The sequence below is a fragment of the Zosterops lateralis genome (genome assembly GCF_965231275.1).
Source record: "Zosterops lateralis genome assembly, chromosome: 35".
Lineage (NCBI taxonomy): Eukaryota > Metazoa > Chordata > Aves > Passeriformes > Zosteropidae > Zosterops > Zosterops lateralis.
In genome coordinates this window covers 2195887-2213740 of record NC_139795.1, presented here as the reverse complement: position 1 = coordinate 2213740, position 17854 = coordinate 2195887, and the positions used below count along the sequence as shown (strand labels likewise).

Here is a 17854-nt window from a genome sequence, read left to right as displayed (position 1 = left end):
TGGCCCCTCCCTGCCCAGCCCCGCCCGCCCCGGTAGCGTGGCCGAGCGGTCTAAGGCGCTGGATTAAGGCTCCAGTCTCTTCGGGGGCGTGGGTTCGAATCCCACCGCTGCCACTGCAAATTTTGGGTGAATTTTCAGGAAGGGAGGGCACAAATAAATCCCAATTTGGTTTTATTTCACCTCGTTCTGTCCATCAACCCCAAATTTTTTCCATCAATCCCAGAGTCAGGCGCTCAAAATTTTCCTTTATTCACAAAATTTATCCATTAATTCCAGAGTCAGGCACCCAAAATTTATCCATCAACCCCAAAATATTTGTCCATCACTCCCAAAATCCATCCCCCAACCCCAAACCCTTGAGATTCTCCCCCATCCCCATCACGACCCCTCCTCCACCACCGCCCTCCTCCTCCTGTCCTCGCCCAGGTGAGGAGTCCCCCCCAGGTGAGTCCCCAGGTGAGTCCCCAGGTGTTCCCCCCCCAGGTGAGTCCCCAGGTGAGTCCCCCCCAGGTGAGTCCCCAGGTGAGGCCGGGGTCTCTCGGGGCCGTGAACCCGCAGGTGCCGCCTCAGGGCCGCCCCGTCCCGGAAGCGCTTCCCGCACTCGGGGCACTCCCGGCGGGGGGGGCGGGGGGCGCGCGGGGGGCGGGGGAGACCCGGGGGGGGCCTGGGGGGCTGCCCGACCCCCGAACCCCCCGAGGGTTTGTCCCTGAGGGGTCTCGGGACCCCCGAATTGCCACCGGATCTGTCCCTGAGGGGTCCCGGGACCCCCGCCCCGCTGTCCGGTCTCTCCCTCCGGGGTCTCAGCACCCTGGGGACCCCCGCCCCACTATCCGGGCTGTCCCCCCGCTGCCCCGGGACCCCCGTTCTGTTCTCGGCACTGACCCCCCGGGGTCTCAGGACCCTCAGGACCCCCGCCCCAACATCTGGACTGTCCCGCCGGGGTCTCAGGACCCTCGGGACCCCCGTTCTGCTCTCGGGACTCTCCTTGGGGACCCTCGGGACCCCCGCCCCGCCCTCCAGCCTCTCCCCCCGGGGTCTCAGGACCCTCGGGACCCCCAAACCGTTCTCAGGGTTGTATCCCCGGGGTCTCAGGACCCTCAGGACCCCCGTTCTGTCCTCGGGACTCTCCCCCCGCCCCCTCCGGCCAAAGGGACAATCCCCGACCACCCCCCGACCTCCCCCCTGTGCCCCCCTCCCCATTTTCCCCTCCTCCCCAGGCCCTCCCTGGCCCTTTTCCCGGCCCGTTTCCCATCCCTTTTCCCGATGAATTTCCCGGCCCGTTCCCATTTCCTGACCTGTTCCCATTCCCGTTTCCCATCCCTTTTCCCGGCCCATTTCCCGTTTCATTTCCCTTCCCTGGCCCATTTCTCTTCCCATTTCCCTTCCCATTTCCCGATGGATTTCCTGACTCTTTTCCCGTTGCATTTCCCGTCCCATTTCCTGCTCCATTCCCCACCCCATCCCCATTTCCCGTCCCTTTTCCCGATGAATTTCCTGTCCCATTTCCTGACCCTTTTCCTGTTGCATTTCCTGTCCCATTCCCATTTCCCGACCCATTTCCTGCTTAATTTCCCGTCCCTTTTCCTGTTGGATTTCCCGTCCCGTTCCCATTTCCCGACCCATTTCCTGATGAATTTCCCGTCCCTTTTCCCGCTGAATTCCCATTTCCCGTCCGGTCTCCGTCCCCTTTTCGCGGTGTGTTTTCCTGTGTTTCCCCAGCGATTTGGGGGTGGTGAAGCCCTTCCCGCACTGGGGGCACTGGTGGGGTCTCTCCCCGCTGTGGATGCCGCGGTGACTCTCCAGGGCCGCGCGCGAGGCCAGGCCCTTCCCGCACTCGGGGCAGGTGAACCCGGCCTGGGCCTGGGCCCGGTGCCGCGCCCGCAGGTGTTTCCCCAGGGATTTCACCGCCATGAACCCCTTCCCGCACTCGGGACAGGTGAAGGGCCGCTCCCCGGTGTGGATTCTCCTATGGGTGACCAGCGATGCCTCCGAGGTGAGGGTCTTCCCGCAGTCGGGGCACCCCAGGGTGGGGTCCAGGTGCACCCTGCGGTGTTTCCAGAGGGATTTAGAGGCCATGAACCCCTTCCCGCACTCGGGACAGGTGAAGGGCCGTTCTCCAGTGTGGATCCTGCGGTGGGTGATGAGCGACGCCTCCGAGGTGAGGGTCTTCCCACACTCAGGGCACCCCAGGGTGGGGTCCAGGTGCACCCGCCGGTGTTTCCAAAGGGATTTGGAGGCCATAAATCCCTTCCCGCACTCTGGACAGGTAAAGGGCCGTTCTCCAGTGTGGATTCTCATATGGGTGACGAGTGATGCCTCCGAGGTGAGGGTCTTCCCACACTCAGGGCACCCAAGGGTGGGGTCCAGGTGCACCCGCCGGTGTTTCCAGAGGGATTTAGAGGCCATGAATCCTTTTCCACACTCGGGACAGGTGAAGGGCCTTTCTCCAGTGTGGATCCTGCGGTGGGTGATGAGCGATGCCTCCGAGGTGAGGGTCTTCCCGCAGTCGGGGCACCCCAGGGTGGGGTCCAGGTGCACCCTGCGGTGCTGGCGCAGGGACCGGGCCGAGGCGAAGCGCTTGGGGCAGGTGCGGCACCTGAAGGGGCGGGGCCGGCAGGGAGGGGCCGCCAGGTGCTCCCCCAGAGCCGCCGCGCAGGGAAAGGGACCCCGGCAGCGGAAACAGCGGAACGGGGGGGACGATGATAACGGGGGGATTGATAACAGGGATGATAACGGGGATGGTGATAACGGGGGGGGTGATAACAGGGGGGATGGTGATAACGGGGATGATGACGGGGAGGGGGATAATGGGGAGGGGGCTCCGGGGTGGGAGCGCAGGTGGCGGGACAGGGACGGGACGGAGGTGAAGGATTTCCCGCACACGGGGCAGGTGGGGCGGGGGAGGGCAGGGGGAGGGGACGGGGGTGGGGAGGGGGAGGGGGTGTCTGGGGGGGGGCAGGGGGAGAAATGGGGGAAAAATGGGGAGAAAATGAGGGAAGAAATGGGGGAAAATGGGGAGAAAGTGGGGGAGAAAATGGGGAAAAATAAGGGAAAAAATGGGGGAAAAAATGGGAGGAAAATGGGGGAGAAAGTGGGGAAAAAATAGGGGAGAAATGGGGGGAAATGGGGAAAAAATGGGGAAAAATAGTTTAAAAACGGAAGAGCCCCCAACCCCCCTCCCCGACCCCCCCCAGACCCCCCAGAACCCCCCAAACCCCCCAGACCCCCAAATCCCCCAAACCCCTGAGCCCTCAGAGACCCCCAGATCCCCCCCCAGTGTCCCCCAAATCCTTGAGCCCCCCAAAACCCCTCCCAGTGCCCCCAAACCCCCAATTCCCTGAGACCCCCAAACCTCCCCAGACCCCCCCAGACCCCCCAAATCCCCCCAATCCCCCTCCAAACCCCCCCAGACCCCCCAAATGCCCCCCAGACCCCCCCAAACCTCCCCAGACCCCCCAATTGCCCCCCAGACCCCCCAAACCCCCCCAGACCCCCCAAATGCCCCCCAGACCCCCCCAAACCTCCCCAGACCCCCCAAATGCCCCCCAGACCCCCCCAAACCTCCCCAGACCCCCTCAATCCCCCCAAATGCCACCCAAATCCACCCCTAACCCCCCAAAACCCCTCCCAGACCCCCCCAATTCCCCCGCAGACCCTCCAATCCCCTCCCCGACCCACCAAACGCCCCCAAACCATCCCCCAAATTCCCCCAGACCCCCCCCATTGCCCCCAAGCCCCCCCAAGCCCCCCCCCCCCTCCTCACCTGCTCGGGGGGAGCCCCCCCAGCCCCCCCAGAGCCGCAGGAGGGGCCGGGTCCCCTCCCCCTCCCCCTCCTCCTCCTCCTCCTCCTCCTCCAGGGGGGGCCCCCCCCAAACCCCCCCCGGGGGGGCCCAGCCGGGGGGGCCTGGGGAGAAACGGGGGGTCAGAGGGGGGGGCTGGAGGGTTTCGGGGGTTTGGGGATTTTTGGGGATTTTTTGGGGATTTTTTTGGGATTTTTTGGGGATTTTTTGGGGATTTTTTGGGGGGATTTTTTTGGGATTTTTTGGGGATTTTTCGGGGGAGATTTGGGGGGTTTTGGGGAATTAGGAGGATTTTGGGAGATTTTGGGGATTTTGGGGTAATTTGGGGATATTTTGGGGTGATTTTGGGGTTATTTTGGGGTTGTTTTGGGTATTATGGGGTAATTTTGGGATATTTTTGGGAGATTTTGGGGTGATTTTGGGGTTTTGGGGTATTTTTGGGTAATTTGGGGGCAATTTTGGGATATTTTGGGGTGATTTGGGCAATTTGGGGAGAGTTTGGGTTATTTTAAGGGGATTTTAGGGAGATTTGGGGTCATTTTGGGTCATTTGGGGTCATTTTGGGGATATTTTGGGAGATTTGGGGGGTATTTTTGGGGATATTTGGGTATTTTGGGGTAATTTGGGATAATTTTGGGATATTTTTGGATATTTTGGGTCATTTTGGGATATTTTGGGGTGATTTGGAAGTATTTTGGGGTTATTTTTTGGGATTTTTGGTGATTTTTGGGAGAATTTGGGTGTATTTTGGGTGATTTGGGGCAATTTTGGGATATTTTGGGGTAATTTTGGGTTAATTTTGGGTGATTTTGGGTTAATTTTTGGATATTCTGTGCATTTCAGGCCGTACCCTCCTCGGGGCTCTCGCTGGGCACCGTCACCTCCTGCAGCACCTCGGGGACCTGGCGGGAAATGGGGAAAAAATAAAATTAAAAAGGGAAAAAATAAAAAATAAAACACCAAAAAAGCCTCCAAAACTAAAAGAAGCTAAAAAAAAAAAAAAGCAAACTAAAAATAAAATAAAATAAAATAAAATACAAATAAAATACAAATAAAATACAAATAAAATACAAATAAAATACAAAATAAAGTAAAACAAACTAACCCCAAAATAAAATAAAAATAAATGCTAATAATAATAATAATAAAAAAATAATAATAATAATAAACAAATTAAAATAAAACAAACTAAACTAAACTAAAATACAAATAAAAAATACAGATACAATAAAAGTAAAATGCAGATAAAATAAACGATTAATGCAGGTAAAATAAAGATAAAAAACAGATGAAGTAAAGATAAAATGAAATAAATTAAGACAAGACGAACTAATTTGAAGTGAAATAAAATTAAGATAAAACGAGTTCAAAAAAACCGAGATTAAACAAAATGAAACACATTGAAATGGAATAAAATAAATTTAAAAAACCGAGAACTGAAAGTTTTTCAAACAAACTTTTTAAAAAAAACCCCGAAATTAAAAGACAAAAAAATAAAGGAAAAAAAAGACTTTAAAAAAAAACCCGCGGAAAATAAATAAATGTTAAAAAAATTAAATAAGAAAAAAGAAAAAGAAATAGAAACAGAAAATAAAAATAAAAGTAAAAATAAGGATGAAAATAAAAATAAAAGTAAAAATAAAAATAAAAATGAAAATAAAAATAAAAATAAAGAAAAATAAAGAAAATGAAAATGAAAATAAAATAAAAAGAAAAAAAGAAACAGAAAATAAAAAAGTAAAAAAAAATGAAAATAAAAATAAAAATAAAAATAAAGAAAAATAAAAATAAAGAAAAATAAAAATAAAGAAAAATAAAAATAGAAAAGGAAAATGAAAACTAAAATAAAAGAAAAAGAAAATAAAAATGAAAATAAAATAAAAAAAGAAAAAAAATACAATAAAAAGAAAAAAGAAAATAAAAAGAAAAATACAACGAAAAAAAAATTAAAAAAAAAGTAAAAAAAATTAAAAAAAAAAATAAAAATTGAAATTAAAATAAAATAAAAATAAAAATCCAGAGTCTTTTCTTACCTGCAGCCCGTCCATGGCGGGGGGATTTGGGGGGATTTGGGGGGATTTTTGGGGGGTTTTTGGGGTTTTTTGGGGGGTTTTGGGTGTTTTTGGGGGTTTTGGGATTTTCTGTCCCGATCCCGAAGCGGCTCCGGGAGCGGCGCGCGGGGAGGGGGAGGGGCCGTGACGTCACCGCCGGAATTTGGGGAGAAAAATCCGAGAATTGGGAAAGGAAAGGGTTAAACGGGAAAGGAAAGGGTTAAACCGGACAGGAAAGGGTTAAACCGGACAGGAAAGGGTTAAACCGGCCGGGAAAGGGTTAAACCGGCCGGGAAAGGGTTAAACCGGGAGGGGAAAATTGGGGTAAAAATGGGAGAAAATTCTGTTTAAAAAACGGGGAAATTTGGGGGAAAAAATGGGAAAATTTGGGTAAAAAAAATTGGGATAAAAAATTGGGGGGATTTGGGTTAAAAAATGGGGAAAATTGGGGTAAAAAATGAGGAATTTTGGGTGAAAAAATGGGAGAAATTTGAGGTGAAAAATGGGGATAAAATTGGTTTTAAAAATGGGTAAAATTAGGGGAATTTTGGTTTAAAAAAAGAGAGGGAAATGGTATTTAAAAAAGGGAAAATTTGGGTTAAAAAAGGGGAAAATTGGGTTTATAAAAGGGGGAATTGGTGTTTAAAAAGGGGGAAAATTACTTTAAAAATGGGGGAATTTTGCTTTTAAAAAAGGGAAACAAAAAGGGGGATTTTGGCTTTTTAAAGAGGGAATTTGAGTTTAGAAAAAAGGGGGAAAATTGGGTTAAAAATGGGGAAATTTGGGTGAAAAACGGGGGAATTTTGGGTTTAAAAAGGAGGAAATTTGGTTTAAAAAAAAAAAGGGGAAAATTAGGTTATAAAAAAAGGGATGATTTTTGGTTTAAAAAAAGGGAAAATTTTGGGTTAAAAAAGGACTATTTGGGGTTAAAAAAGGAGGAATTTTCTGTAAAAAGGTGAGAACGATCCCCCCGGGCCGCCAATGGGGGTCCCGATGGCCCATCCGGGCCCGGAAATTCCAATTATTGTTGTGTTTTACCTGGGGAAAAACTCCCCGTTAACCTTTCCACCTGAAAAAATTCTGCATTATCCCATTTACATGGAAAAAATCCGCGTTATCTCCTTTTCACCTGAGAAAAAAATCCACCTTAACCTTTTTACCTGAAAAAATTCCACATTTTTCCCTGGAAAAAATCCTCATTTTTCCCTTTTACCTGGAAAAATTCCTCATTATTCCATTTTTACCTTGGGGAAAATCCGCTCTATTCCCTTTTTACTTGGAAAAAAATCCACATTTTTCCCTTTTTTTTCCCCAGGAAAATTTCACATAATTTCATTTCACCTGAGGAAAATTCCACATTATTCCCTTTTTTCCCAGAAAAAAAAAATTCCACTTTTTTTTCCCCTGGAAAAAAAAAAATCTGCATTATTCCCTTTTAACCTGGAAAAATTCCTCATTATTCCCTTTACATTGAGAAAAAAAATCCTCATTATTCTGTTTGTACTGAGAAAAATTCACATTTATTCCCTTTTTTACCTGGAAAAAAAAAAAATCCACATTTACCCCCTTTTTCCCTGAGAAAAATTCCTCATTATTCATCGCGGTTTTTTTTTTTTTTTACTTTCCATTTAATTTTTTTTCCTGTTCCTTTTCAATTTCCTTCTCATTTTATTTTGTTTTATTTTATTTTATTTTATTTTATTTTATTTTATTTTACTTTATTTTATTTTATTTTTTATTTTATTCTATTTTATTTTATTTTATTTTATTCTATTTTATTTTATTTTATTTTACTTTATTTTATTTTATTTTATTTTATTTTACTTTATTTTATTTTATTTTATTTTGTTTTGTTTTAATTTACTTTGTTTTATTTAGTTTTATTTTATTTTATTTTATTTTATTTTATTTTATTTTACTTTATTTTATTCTATTCTATTTTATTTTATTTAGTTTTATTTTATTTAGTTTTATTTGTATTTATTTATTTAAACTTCTGGCTCCTTCTTTAACCCTTTCCATCCCAAAAAAACCCAAAAATAAATCTCTCAAAAAACCTGGAAACGGCTCAAAGGGGTTTATTCAGCTCGGGGGGTCCCGGGGGGGATTTGGGGGGTCCCGGGGGGGGATTTGGGGGGTCTCAGGAGAGATTTGGGGGGGGTTGGGGGGGAGATTTTGGGGATTTTGGGGGTCCTGGAGGAGATTTGGGGGGTCCAGGGGGGTCCCGAGGACATTTTGGGGGGTCCAGGCGGTATTTGGGGGTCTCCAGGGGGTCCCAGGTGTATTTTGGGGGGTCCCAGGCGGTATTTGGGGGTCCCGGGGGGTCCCAGGCGGTATTTGGGGGTCTCCAGGGGGTCCCAGGCGGTATTTGGGGGTCCCGGGGGGTCCCAGGGGGGATTTGGGGTGTCCAGGGGGTCCCAGGCGGTATTTGGGGGTCTCCAGGGGGTCCCAGGCGGTATTTGGGGGTCCCGGGGGGTCCCAGGGGGGATTTGGGGTGTCCAGGGGGTCCCAGGCGGTATTTGGGGGTCTCCAGGGGGTCCCAGGTGTATTTTGGGGGTCCCGGGGGGTCTCAGTCCTCCTTGCCCGGGACCACCGCTGTTCTCTCGGCCGCGGGGGGCGGGTGGGGCGCTGTGGGGGGGAAAGGGGAGGGGTCAGCGGTGACCTTTGACCTCAGGCCAGGCCTTGACCCCTCCCAGGTGACCTCCCCCATCCCCCGTGTCCCCAAACCCCCCCATGAGCGCCCCCCCCCTCCTCCCATGGGGGTCCCGATTGTCCCCACCCCTTCATGGGACCCCCCTGTGTCCCCTCCCCTGTTATTGTCCCCTCCCCGGGTGTCCCCAAGTGTCCCCCCGTGTCACCTCCCCATGTCCCTCCATGTCCCCCCCTGTCCCCTCCCGGTGTCCCCTGTGTCCCCCAAAGAGCCCCTTGAGGACCCCCCATGTCCCCTCCATGTTCCCCACACTGTCACCTCCCCTGTCCCCTCCCCTGTCCCCCCGTGTCCCCCCCGTGTCCCCCCCGTGTCCCCCCCGTGTCCCCCCAGTGTCCCCCCCTGTGGTGTCACCTCCCCTGTCCCCTCCCCTGTCCCCCTCGTGTCCCCCCGTGTCCCCCCCATGTCCCCCCCATGTCCCCCCCGTGTCACCTCCGTGTCCCCCGAAGAGCCCCTTGAGGACCCCCCAGCCCCAGCGCAGGAGGTTCAGCAGGCACTGGGCACCGGCACACATGGCTGGGGACACAGGGGACAATGGGGACATCAGAGACACCACTGGGGACAGGGGACATCAATGGGGACACAGGGGACATAGGGGACAGAGGGGACAGCAGGCACTGGGCACCGGCACACATGGCTGGGGACAATGGGGACATTAGTGACATCAATGGGGACAGGGGACATCAGTGGGGACATGGGGACATGGGGAACAGCAGGAGGTTCAGCAGGCACTGGACACCGGCACACATGGCTGGGGACACAGGGGACAATGGGGACATTAATGGGGACATCAGTGACATCAGTGACAGCATTGGGGACAGGGGACATCAATGGGGACACAGGGGACACAGGGGACAGAGGGGACAGCAGGCACTGGACACCGGCACACATGGCTGGGGACAACACAGGGGACATTAGGGGACATCAGGGGCATCAGTGACATCAGAGACAGTGGGGACACAGGGGGACATCAATGGGGACATCAACAGGAGCAGGGGACACAGAGGGGACAGCAGGCACTGCACGCCTGCACACATGGCTGGGGACAATGGGGACAATAGGGGACATTAATGGGGACATCAGTGACATCAGTGACAGCATTGGGGACAGGGGACATCAGTGGGGACAGGGGACACAGGGGACAGCAGGCACTGCACACCGGCACACATGGCTGGGGACACAGGGGACAGCAGTGACATCAATGGGGACAGCAGGGACACAGGAGACAGAGGGGACAGGGGACACCGGGGACACCAGGACACATGGCTGGGGACAGAGGGGACATCAGGGGACATCAGTGGGGACAGCAGGGGCATCATCAGAGGCACAGAGGGGACACAGCGGGGACATCAGGGACATCAGGGACACAGGGGACACAGTGAGGACAGCAGGGGACACAGTGGGGACAGCAGCGGGGACAGCGGGGACACGGTGGGGACATCATCAGGGGCACGGCGGGGACAGCGGGGACAGCAGGGGACACAGTGGGGACAGCGGGGACATGGCAGGGACAGGGCCGAGGGGACACAGCCCCGCCCCACCCTGTCCCCCTGTCCTGTCCCCCTGTCCCCGTCCTCACCCCCCCACCCCTGTCCCTGTGTCCCCCCCATTCCTGTCCCATCCCTGTCCCCATCCCCGTGTCCCCAATGTGTCCCCATCCTGTCCCTGTCCCCATCCTGTCCCCATGTCCTTGTCCCCACATCCCGCCTGTCCCAGCCCTGTCCCCACATCCTGTCCCGGTGTCCCCACCCTGTCCCCGTGTCCTGCCCCCGCCTTCCCAACCTGTCCCCGACCTGTCCCCGACCTGTCCCCGACCTGTCCCCGACCTGTCCCCGACCTGTCCCTGTGTCCCTGTCCCCGACCTGTCCCCGTGTCCCTGTCCCCAACCTGTGCCTTTGTCCCCCTCACAGCTCCATCCCTGTCCCCACCCCAATGTCCCCATCCTGTCCCCGTGTCCCCAAACCCCTCTCAGTGTCCCTGAGCAGTGCCACCCTGTCCCCACCCCCGTGTCCCTGTCCCCATCCCTGTCCCCATCCCGATACTCCTGTCCCATCCCTGTCCTGGCTGTCCCCTGTCCCCCATCTCTGTCCCCATCCCCTGTCCCCTCATTGTCCCCCCTGTCCCCTGTCCCCATCCCTTGTCCCCATCCCCTGTCCTCTGTCCCCTGTCCCTGTCCTGTCCTCACTGTCCCCTCACTGTCCCTGGTCCCCACTGTCCCTTCCCTGTCCCCTCTGTGTCCCCACCCTGTCCCCTGTCCCCTGTCCTCTGTCCCCTGTCCCCATCCCTGTCCCCATCTCGATACGCCTGTCCCCTCCCAGTCCCCTGTCCCCAGTGTCCCTTGTCCTCTGTCCCCCTCCCCTGTCCCCTCCCTGTCCCCCATCCCTGTCCCTGTCCCCTGTCCCCTGTCCCCGGTCCCTGTCCCTGTCCCCTGTCCCCCCTGTCCCCTGTCCCCTGTCCCCATCCCTACCCCCTGTCCCCTGTCCCCTGTCCCCTGTCCCTGTCCCCATCCCTGTCCCCATCCCCTCCCTGTCCCCTGTCCCCTGTGTCCCCTGTGTCCCCTGTGTCCCCACTCACCTGCGGGTCTCTGTCGCTGTCTCGGTGTCCCCGGGGCCGCCCTTAAATCCCCGCGGGGTCCCCGGGGGAGGGGACAGGGACAGGTGACAGGACAGGGAGGTCACCTGGGGCAGGTGACGGGGCAGGAGGTGACAGAGGAGGTGACAGGGGCGGCAGGTGACAGGGGAGGGGCGCAGGTGACAGGACAGGAGGTGACAGGTGGCAGGGGAGGGGACAGGACAGGAGGTGACAGAGGAGGTGACAGGGCACTGGTGGCAGGGGAGGGGACACCGCGGTGACAATCGGGGCCGGTTCTCCCGGTCCCCGCGTGGGCGGCCCCGGCCCCGGGAGGGACACGGGGACAGGGGACACGTGGGGGGGACAGGGGGACATTGGGGGGGACATTGAGGATGTGGGGACATTGGGGACATGGGGACACCTGGAGGGACACAGGGGACAGGGGACATATGGGGGGACAGGGGGACATTGGGGTCACTGAGGGGGACATGGGGACATTGGGGGACATGGGGGACACTGGGGGGACATTGGGGACATTGGGGGGACATGGGGGACATTGGGAACATAGGGACGGGGTCACTGAGGGGGACTTGGGGACAATGGGGACATGGGGGGACACTGGGGGACACGGGGACAGTAGCTGGGAGGTCCTGGGGGGTCTCAGGGAGGTGACAGGGGGGTCATTTGAGACCCCCAGGGGGTTATTGTGGGGTCACAGGGGTCATGGGTCAGTGGGGGGTCCCAGGGGGGTCACTGGGGTCATTTCAGGGTCACTGGAGTCACAGGGGTGTTATAGAGGGGTCACAGGGGGGTCACAGAGGGGTTGGGGGGGGTTATTGGGGATCCCAGGGGTCACTGGGGCCATTGTGGGGGTCACTGGGGAGGTCACTGGGGGGTCACTGGGGTCATTTCAGGGTCATGGGCGGGTCCTAGAGGGGTCAGAGAATGGTCATGGGGGTCATGGGTCACTGGGGGGGGGTCACAGAAAGGTGACGGGGGGTCACGGGGGGAGTCACTGTGGTCACGGGGGGGGGTCACGGGGGGGGGTCACTGGGGATCCCAGGGGTCACCGGGGTCATTGGGGGGGGTCATTGGGGATCCCGGAGGTCACAGGGGGGTCAGGAGGGTCACAGGAGGGTCACAGGAGGGTCACAGGGGTCACTGGGGGGGTCACAGAAAGGTGACAGGGGGGTCATTGGAGATCCCAGGGGTCACAGGGGTCATTGTGGGAGTCACTGAGGGGTCACAGGGGGGTCTCAGGGGGGTCTCAGGGGGTTACGGGGGGGTCACAGGGGATCCCAGGGGTCACAGGGGGGTCAGGAGGGTCACTGGAGTCACTAGGGGGGGTCACAGAAAGGTCACAGGGGGGTCATTTGGGATCCCAGGGGTCACAGGGGGGTCTTGGGGAGTCCCAGGGGGGTCACAGAGGGGTCCCAGGGGGGTCAGGAGGGTCCCAGGGGGGTCCCAGGGGGGTCACTGAGGCCACACCCCCCCTCTGTCCCTGTCCCCGCCCACGTGACCCGGCGCGGGGGCGCGTGACTCATTTCCCGCCACCCCCGCCGAGTGGGCGTGGCCGGGGCCCGGTCAGTGGGCGTGGCCTGGGCGCGTGGGCGGAGCTCTATGAGGGGCAGGGGGCGTGGCCCGCGGGAGGAAAGCGCGGGCGGTGATTGGCCGGTGGGCGTGGCCTCGGCGGCGGCGGAAAGGGGCGTGGCTTTGGTGTGCAGGCGCGGCTCAATGTGGGTCAGGGGGCGTGGCCAGAAGGGAAAACGCAGGCGGTGATTGGACAATGGGCGTGGCTACGGCGGCGGCAGTGGGCGTGGCCTGTGGCGGAAAAGGGGCGTGGCCTGAGTGGCGCGCAGCGATGGTGAGCGCGGGATTGGGGGGGGGGGGATTTGGGGGGTCCCGGGGGGGTTTTGGGGTCCTGGGCGACCCAAAATCCCCCCTGACCTCCCCAAAACCCCCCAAACCCACCTGGGACCCCCCAAACCCCCCTGGGACCCCCCAAACCCACCTAAAATCCCCCCCTGACCCCCTAAATCCTCCTGTGACTCCCCTGAGACCCCCCGGGACCCCCCAAAACCCCCCACTGACCCCCCCGTGCCCCCCCAGTTGTTCTACTCCTTCTTCAAGTCCCTGGTGGGGAAGGACGTGGTGGTCGAGCTGAAGAACGACCTGAGGTGAGGAGGGGGCTCGGGACCCCCCCCCGGGACCCCCAAAACCCCCCCGGGACCCCCAAAATTCCCCGGAACCCCAATAAAACCCCCCTGGCCCAAAAGACCCCTCAAACCCCCAAAATCTCCCCCCAAATCTCCTCTGGGACCCCCCAAATTCCTCCCCAGGACCCCTCGGGACCCCCCGAATTCCCCCAGGCTCAAAAGACCCCCCAGATCTCCCCTGGGAGCCCCCAAATCCCCCCAAAATTCCCCTGGGACCCCCAAATCTCCCCCAGGACCCCCCAAACCCACCTGGAACCCCCAAATCCCCTTGGGACCCCCCAAAACCCACCTGGGACCCCCAAATCTCCTCTGGGACCCCCAAAACTCCCCCAGGACCCTCCAAATCCCACCTGGGACCCCCCCAAAACCCCCTGTGTCTCCCCCCAGCATCTGCGGGACCCTGCACTCGGTGGATCAGGTGAGTGGGGGGTCCCAGGGTGGGATTTGGGGGGTCCCAGGGGGGATTTGGGGGTCTCTGGGTGGGATTTTGAGGTCTCTGGGTGGGGCTGAGGGGTCTCTGGGGGTCCCAGAAGAGATTTGGGGGGTCCCAGGTGGGATTTAGGGTGTCCCAGGGGGTACTTGGGGCAGGTTTGGGGGTCTCTGGTGGTCCCAGGGTGGGATTTGGGGGGTCCCTGGGGGGGTTTGGGTGTCCCAGAGGAGCTTTGGGGGGTCCCAGGGCAGGTTTTTGGGTCTCTGGGGGTCCCTGGTGGGTTTTGGGGGTCTCTGGGGGTCTCTGGGGGTCCCAGGGCAGGATTTGGGGGGTCTTTGGGGGGTCCTGACCCCCCCGTGCCCCCTCCCCAGTACCTGAACATCAAACTGACCGACATCAGCGTCACCGACCCCGAGAAATACCCGCACATGGTGAGGGGCTGGGGGTCCTGGGGGGTCCTGGGGGTGTTTGGGGGGCTCAGGGGAGTCTCAGGAATTTGGGGAGGGGTCCTGGGAATTTGGGGAGGGGTCTCGGGGCTGTGCCCCCTCCCCAATACCTGAACTGACTGAGATCAGTGTCACTGACCTGAACATGGTGATGGGTTGGGGGGCTCTGGGTGGGTCTGGGGGGTCTCTGGAGGGTCTCAGGGGTCTGAGGAATTTGGGGAGGGGTCTCAGGAGTCTGGGGAAGGGTCTCAGGAGTCTGGGGAAGGGTCTCAGAGATTTGGGGAGGGGTCTCAGGGGTCTGGGGAAGGGTCTCGAGGCCATGCCCCCTCCCCAATACCTGAACTGACCATTGGTGTCACAGCCCTTGTACATAGTGATGGGTCGGGGGTCTCTGGGCGGGTCTGGGGGGTCTCTGGGTGGGCTCGGGGCAGACTCAGGGCACTCTGGGTAATTTGGGGAGGGGTCTCAGGGCTCTGGGGATGAATTCATGGATAGACATAAGTCATGGATTTGGGGAGGTGAAAGGTCAGGGGTCTCTGGGTGGGTCTGGGGGTCTCTGGGCCGGCTCTGGGCAGTCTCAGGGCACTCAGGGTAATTTGGGGAGGGGTCTGAACCCTCTCCCCCTCCCCAATACCTCCCCAATACCTGAACTGACCAACACCAGCATCACTGACCCTGCACATGGTGATGGGTGGGGGGTCTCTGGGCGGGCTCTGGGGGTCTCTGGGCAGGCTCGGGGCACTCAGGGTAATTTGGGGAGGGGTCTCACCCCTCTCCCCCCTCCCCAGCTGTCGGTGAAGAACTGCTTCATCCGGGGCTCGGTGGTGCGCTACGTGCAGCTCCCCGCCGACGAGGTGGACACGCAGCTGCTGCAGGACGCGGCGCGCAAGGAGGCGCTGCAGCAGAAACAGTGACGGACCCCTCCCCAAATTACTGCAGACCCCTCCCCAAAACAGCGGGGGAGAGACCCCAAAAACCGGGGGAGAAATCCTGAAAATCTGGGGGGGAATCCTGGAAAATTTGGGGGGATTTATTCTCAAATGTGGAGGGATTCCTCCTCAAAACTTGGGACCCCTCCCCAAAATAACCCGGGAAGACCCCCAAATATTGGGGGAGAAATCCTGAAAATCTGGGGGGGAGTCCTGGAAAATTTGGGGGGTTCCTCCTTAAAATTTGGGGGGTTCCTCCTTAAAATTTGGGGGGATCTGTCCTCAAAATTTGGGAGGACCCCTCCTCAAAATCCCAGGTGGACCCCCCCCCCAAAATTCAGGGGGATTCCTCCCCAGAAATAATCCGGGGGGACCCCCCAAAAATCGGGGGAGAAACCATAAAATTTGGGGGATTTCTTCTCAATATTTGGGGGGATCCGTCCCCAAATTTGGGGAAATTCCTCCTTAAATTTGGGGGGACCCCTCCTCAAAATAACCCGGAGAGACCCCCAAAATATTGGGGAGGGGGATCCTAAAAACTGGAGGGGATTCCTCCCCAAAAATCTGGAGGGAATCCTGGAAAATTTGGGGGGATTTTGGGGGGGATTCCTCCCCAAAATCCGGGGGGACCCCTCCCCAAATTCAGGGACACCTCCCAAGACCCCCCAGGGGGGTCCCACAATTTTTTTTCAGAGCCCCAATAAATGTCCCCCCTGTTCTGTTCTCTGTGTGTGTCCCGGGACTGGTTTTGGGGGGATTTTGGGGCTGATTTTGGGGTGGTTTTAGGGGAATTTTTGGGGTTTTTTGGGGTGTTTTTGAGGTGGATCTTGGGGTGATTTTTGGGTGGTTTTTGGGGGGATTTTTAGGGAGATTTTGGGGTGATTTGGGGTGTTTTTTGGGATTTTTTTTGGGGAGATTTTTGGGTGGTTTTGGGGTGATTTTTTTTGGTTGTTCATGAGTGGTTTTTGGGATGGTTTAAGGGTGTTTTTTGGGATTTTTTTGCGTGGTTTTAGGGTGGATTTTGAGGTGGTTTAGGGGTGTTTTTTTAGGGTGGATTTTCGGGTAGTTTAGGGCTGATTTTTGGGAGTTTTTTGGGTGGTTTTAAGGTGGATTTTGAGGTGGTTTAGGGGTGTTTTTTAGAATGGATTTTGGGGTGATTTTTAGGTGGTTTTAGGGTGTTTTTTTGAGGTGATTTTGGAGTGGTTAAGAGGTGATTTTTAGGTGGTTTAGAGGTGATTTTTGAGGTGATTTTGGACTGGTTTTAGGGAGTTTTTTGGGGCGGTTTAGAGGTGATTTTGGGATGGTTTAGAGGTGATTTTGGGCTGATTTTGAGGCGATTTTGGGGTCTCCAGTCCCCCACCCCTCGGCGGAGACTCACAGACCCCTCCCCACCTCCGCTCCGCTGGGGGGCGCTGTCTCCTCCCGGGGACAAGGCGGGAAAACGAACTCGGCGGCACCGGAAGTCCCGCCCACCCCGCGGAGCGGCGGCCAATCAGCGGCGCCCGCTGGGGCGGAAGTGGGCGTGTCCCCGCGCACGCGCCGCACGCGCCGCCCCCGCGTGTCTCCGCCCGCCGCCGCCTCAGGTACCGGGGGGGGGGGCCGGGACCCCCGAAATACCCCAAAAATAACCCAAAATAACCCCAAAAATAACCCAAATTCACACCTAAATCACTCCCGGGACACCCAAAATACACCCGGGAACCCCGAGATCCCCAAATCCCCCCGAGATCCCGGTGCCGGGGGAGGCCGGGACCCCCAAAATACCCCAAAATACCCAAATTCACACCAAATTCACCCCCGGGACCCCCAAAATAATCCCGGGGACCCCAAAATAATCCCAGGACACCCGAGATCCCGGTACCGACAACCTGAGCCCCCCCGGACCCCCAAATTCACCCGGGACCCCCAAAATCGCCCCCTGGGACCCCAAAAATCCTCCTGAGGACCCCCAAAATCACCTCAGGACCCCCAAAATTCCTCTGGGACCCCCAAACCAGCCTCGGGACCCCCAAATTGACCACGAGATCCCCAAAATAACCCCGGGAGCCCCAAATCCCCCCCAGGAACCCCAAAATCAACCCCAGGACCCCCAAAATCCCCATCGAGACCCCCAAAATCCCCCTCGGGACCCCCCAGATTCCCCCAAATTCACCCCAGGACCCCCAAAACAGCCCCGGGACCCCCAAATACCCCCCGGGGACCCCCAAGCACCCCCCTGGACCCTCCCTGGGACCCCCAAAGCCCCTCCTGGTTCCCTCGACCCCCGACCCCAGTTATGATCCCCCTGTGACCCCCATTTATGACCCCCTGACCCCCAATTGTCCCCCCAGCCATGTCCAGCCCCCTCCCAGTGACCCCTGACCCCCCCATTTGTCCCCCCTGACCCCCATTTATGACCCCCTGGCCCCCCATTTCCCCCCCCAACCATGTCTGGCCCCCTCCCAGTGACCCCTGACCCCTATTTATGGCCCCCTGACCCCCAATTATGACCCCCTGACCACCCCCTGACCCCCATTTATCCTCCCCCAGCCATGTGCAGCCCCCTCCCGGTGACCCCTGACCCCCAGTTAAGACCCCGATTATGACCCCCTGACCCTCCAGTGACCCCAATGACCCTCTGATTGCCCCCAGCCATGTCCAATCCCCCCAGCTGACCCCCTGGACCCCCAGTTATGACCCCCTGACCCCCAACTGCCCCCCCAGC

At 56.4% G+C, this 17854-nt stretch overlaps 1 protein-coding gene across 1 annotated transcript; it reads left to right on the top strand.

Annotated features, from left to right (window-relative positions):
• The first annotated feature begins 12953 nt into the window (after positions 1-12953).
• Positions 12954-15427, top strand: LSM2 (LSM2 homolog, U6 small nuclear RNA and mRNA degradation associated). The gene is made up of 5 exons (XM_083881633.1): positions 12954-12993; positions 13239-13306; positions 13733-13763; positions 14147-14206; positions 15010-15427. The coding sequence occupies exons 1-5, from the start codon at positions 12991-12993 to the stop codon at positions 15133-15135; spliced, it is 288 nt and encodes a 95-aa protein (XP_083737759.1). The 5' UTR covers positions 12954-12990; the 3' UTR covers positions 15136-15427.
• Positions 15428-17854: the final 2427 nt, after the last annotated feature.

What these genes read in the sequence shown, in the direction of transcription:
- LSM2 (XM_083881633.1), top strand. An exon ending in CCCTGCACTCGGTGGATCAG is followed by an intron (nt 13,764 to 14,146) that starts GTGAGTGGGGGG and finishes CCCCCTCCCCAG; the next exon opens with TACCTGAACATCAAACTGAC. An exon ending in CCGAGAAATACCCGCACATG is followed by an intron (nt 14,207 to 15,009) that starts GTGAGGGGCTGG and finishes CCCCCTCCCCAG; the next exon opens with CTGTCGGTGAAGAACTGCTT.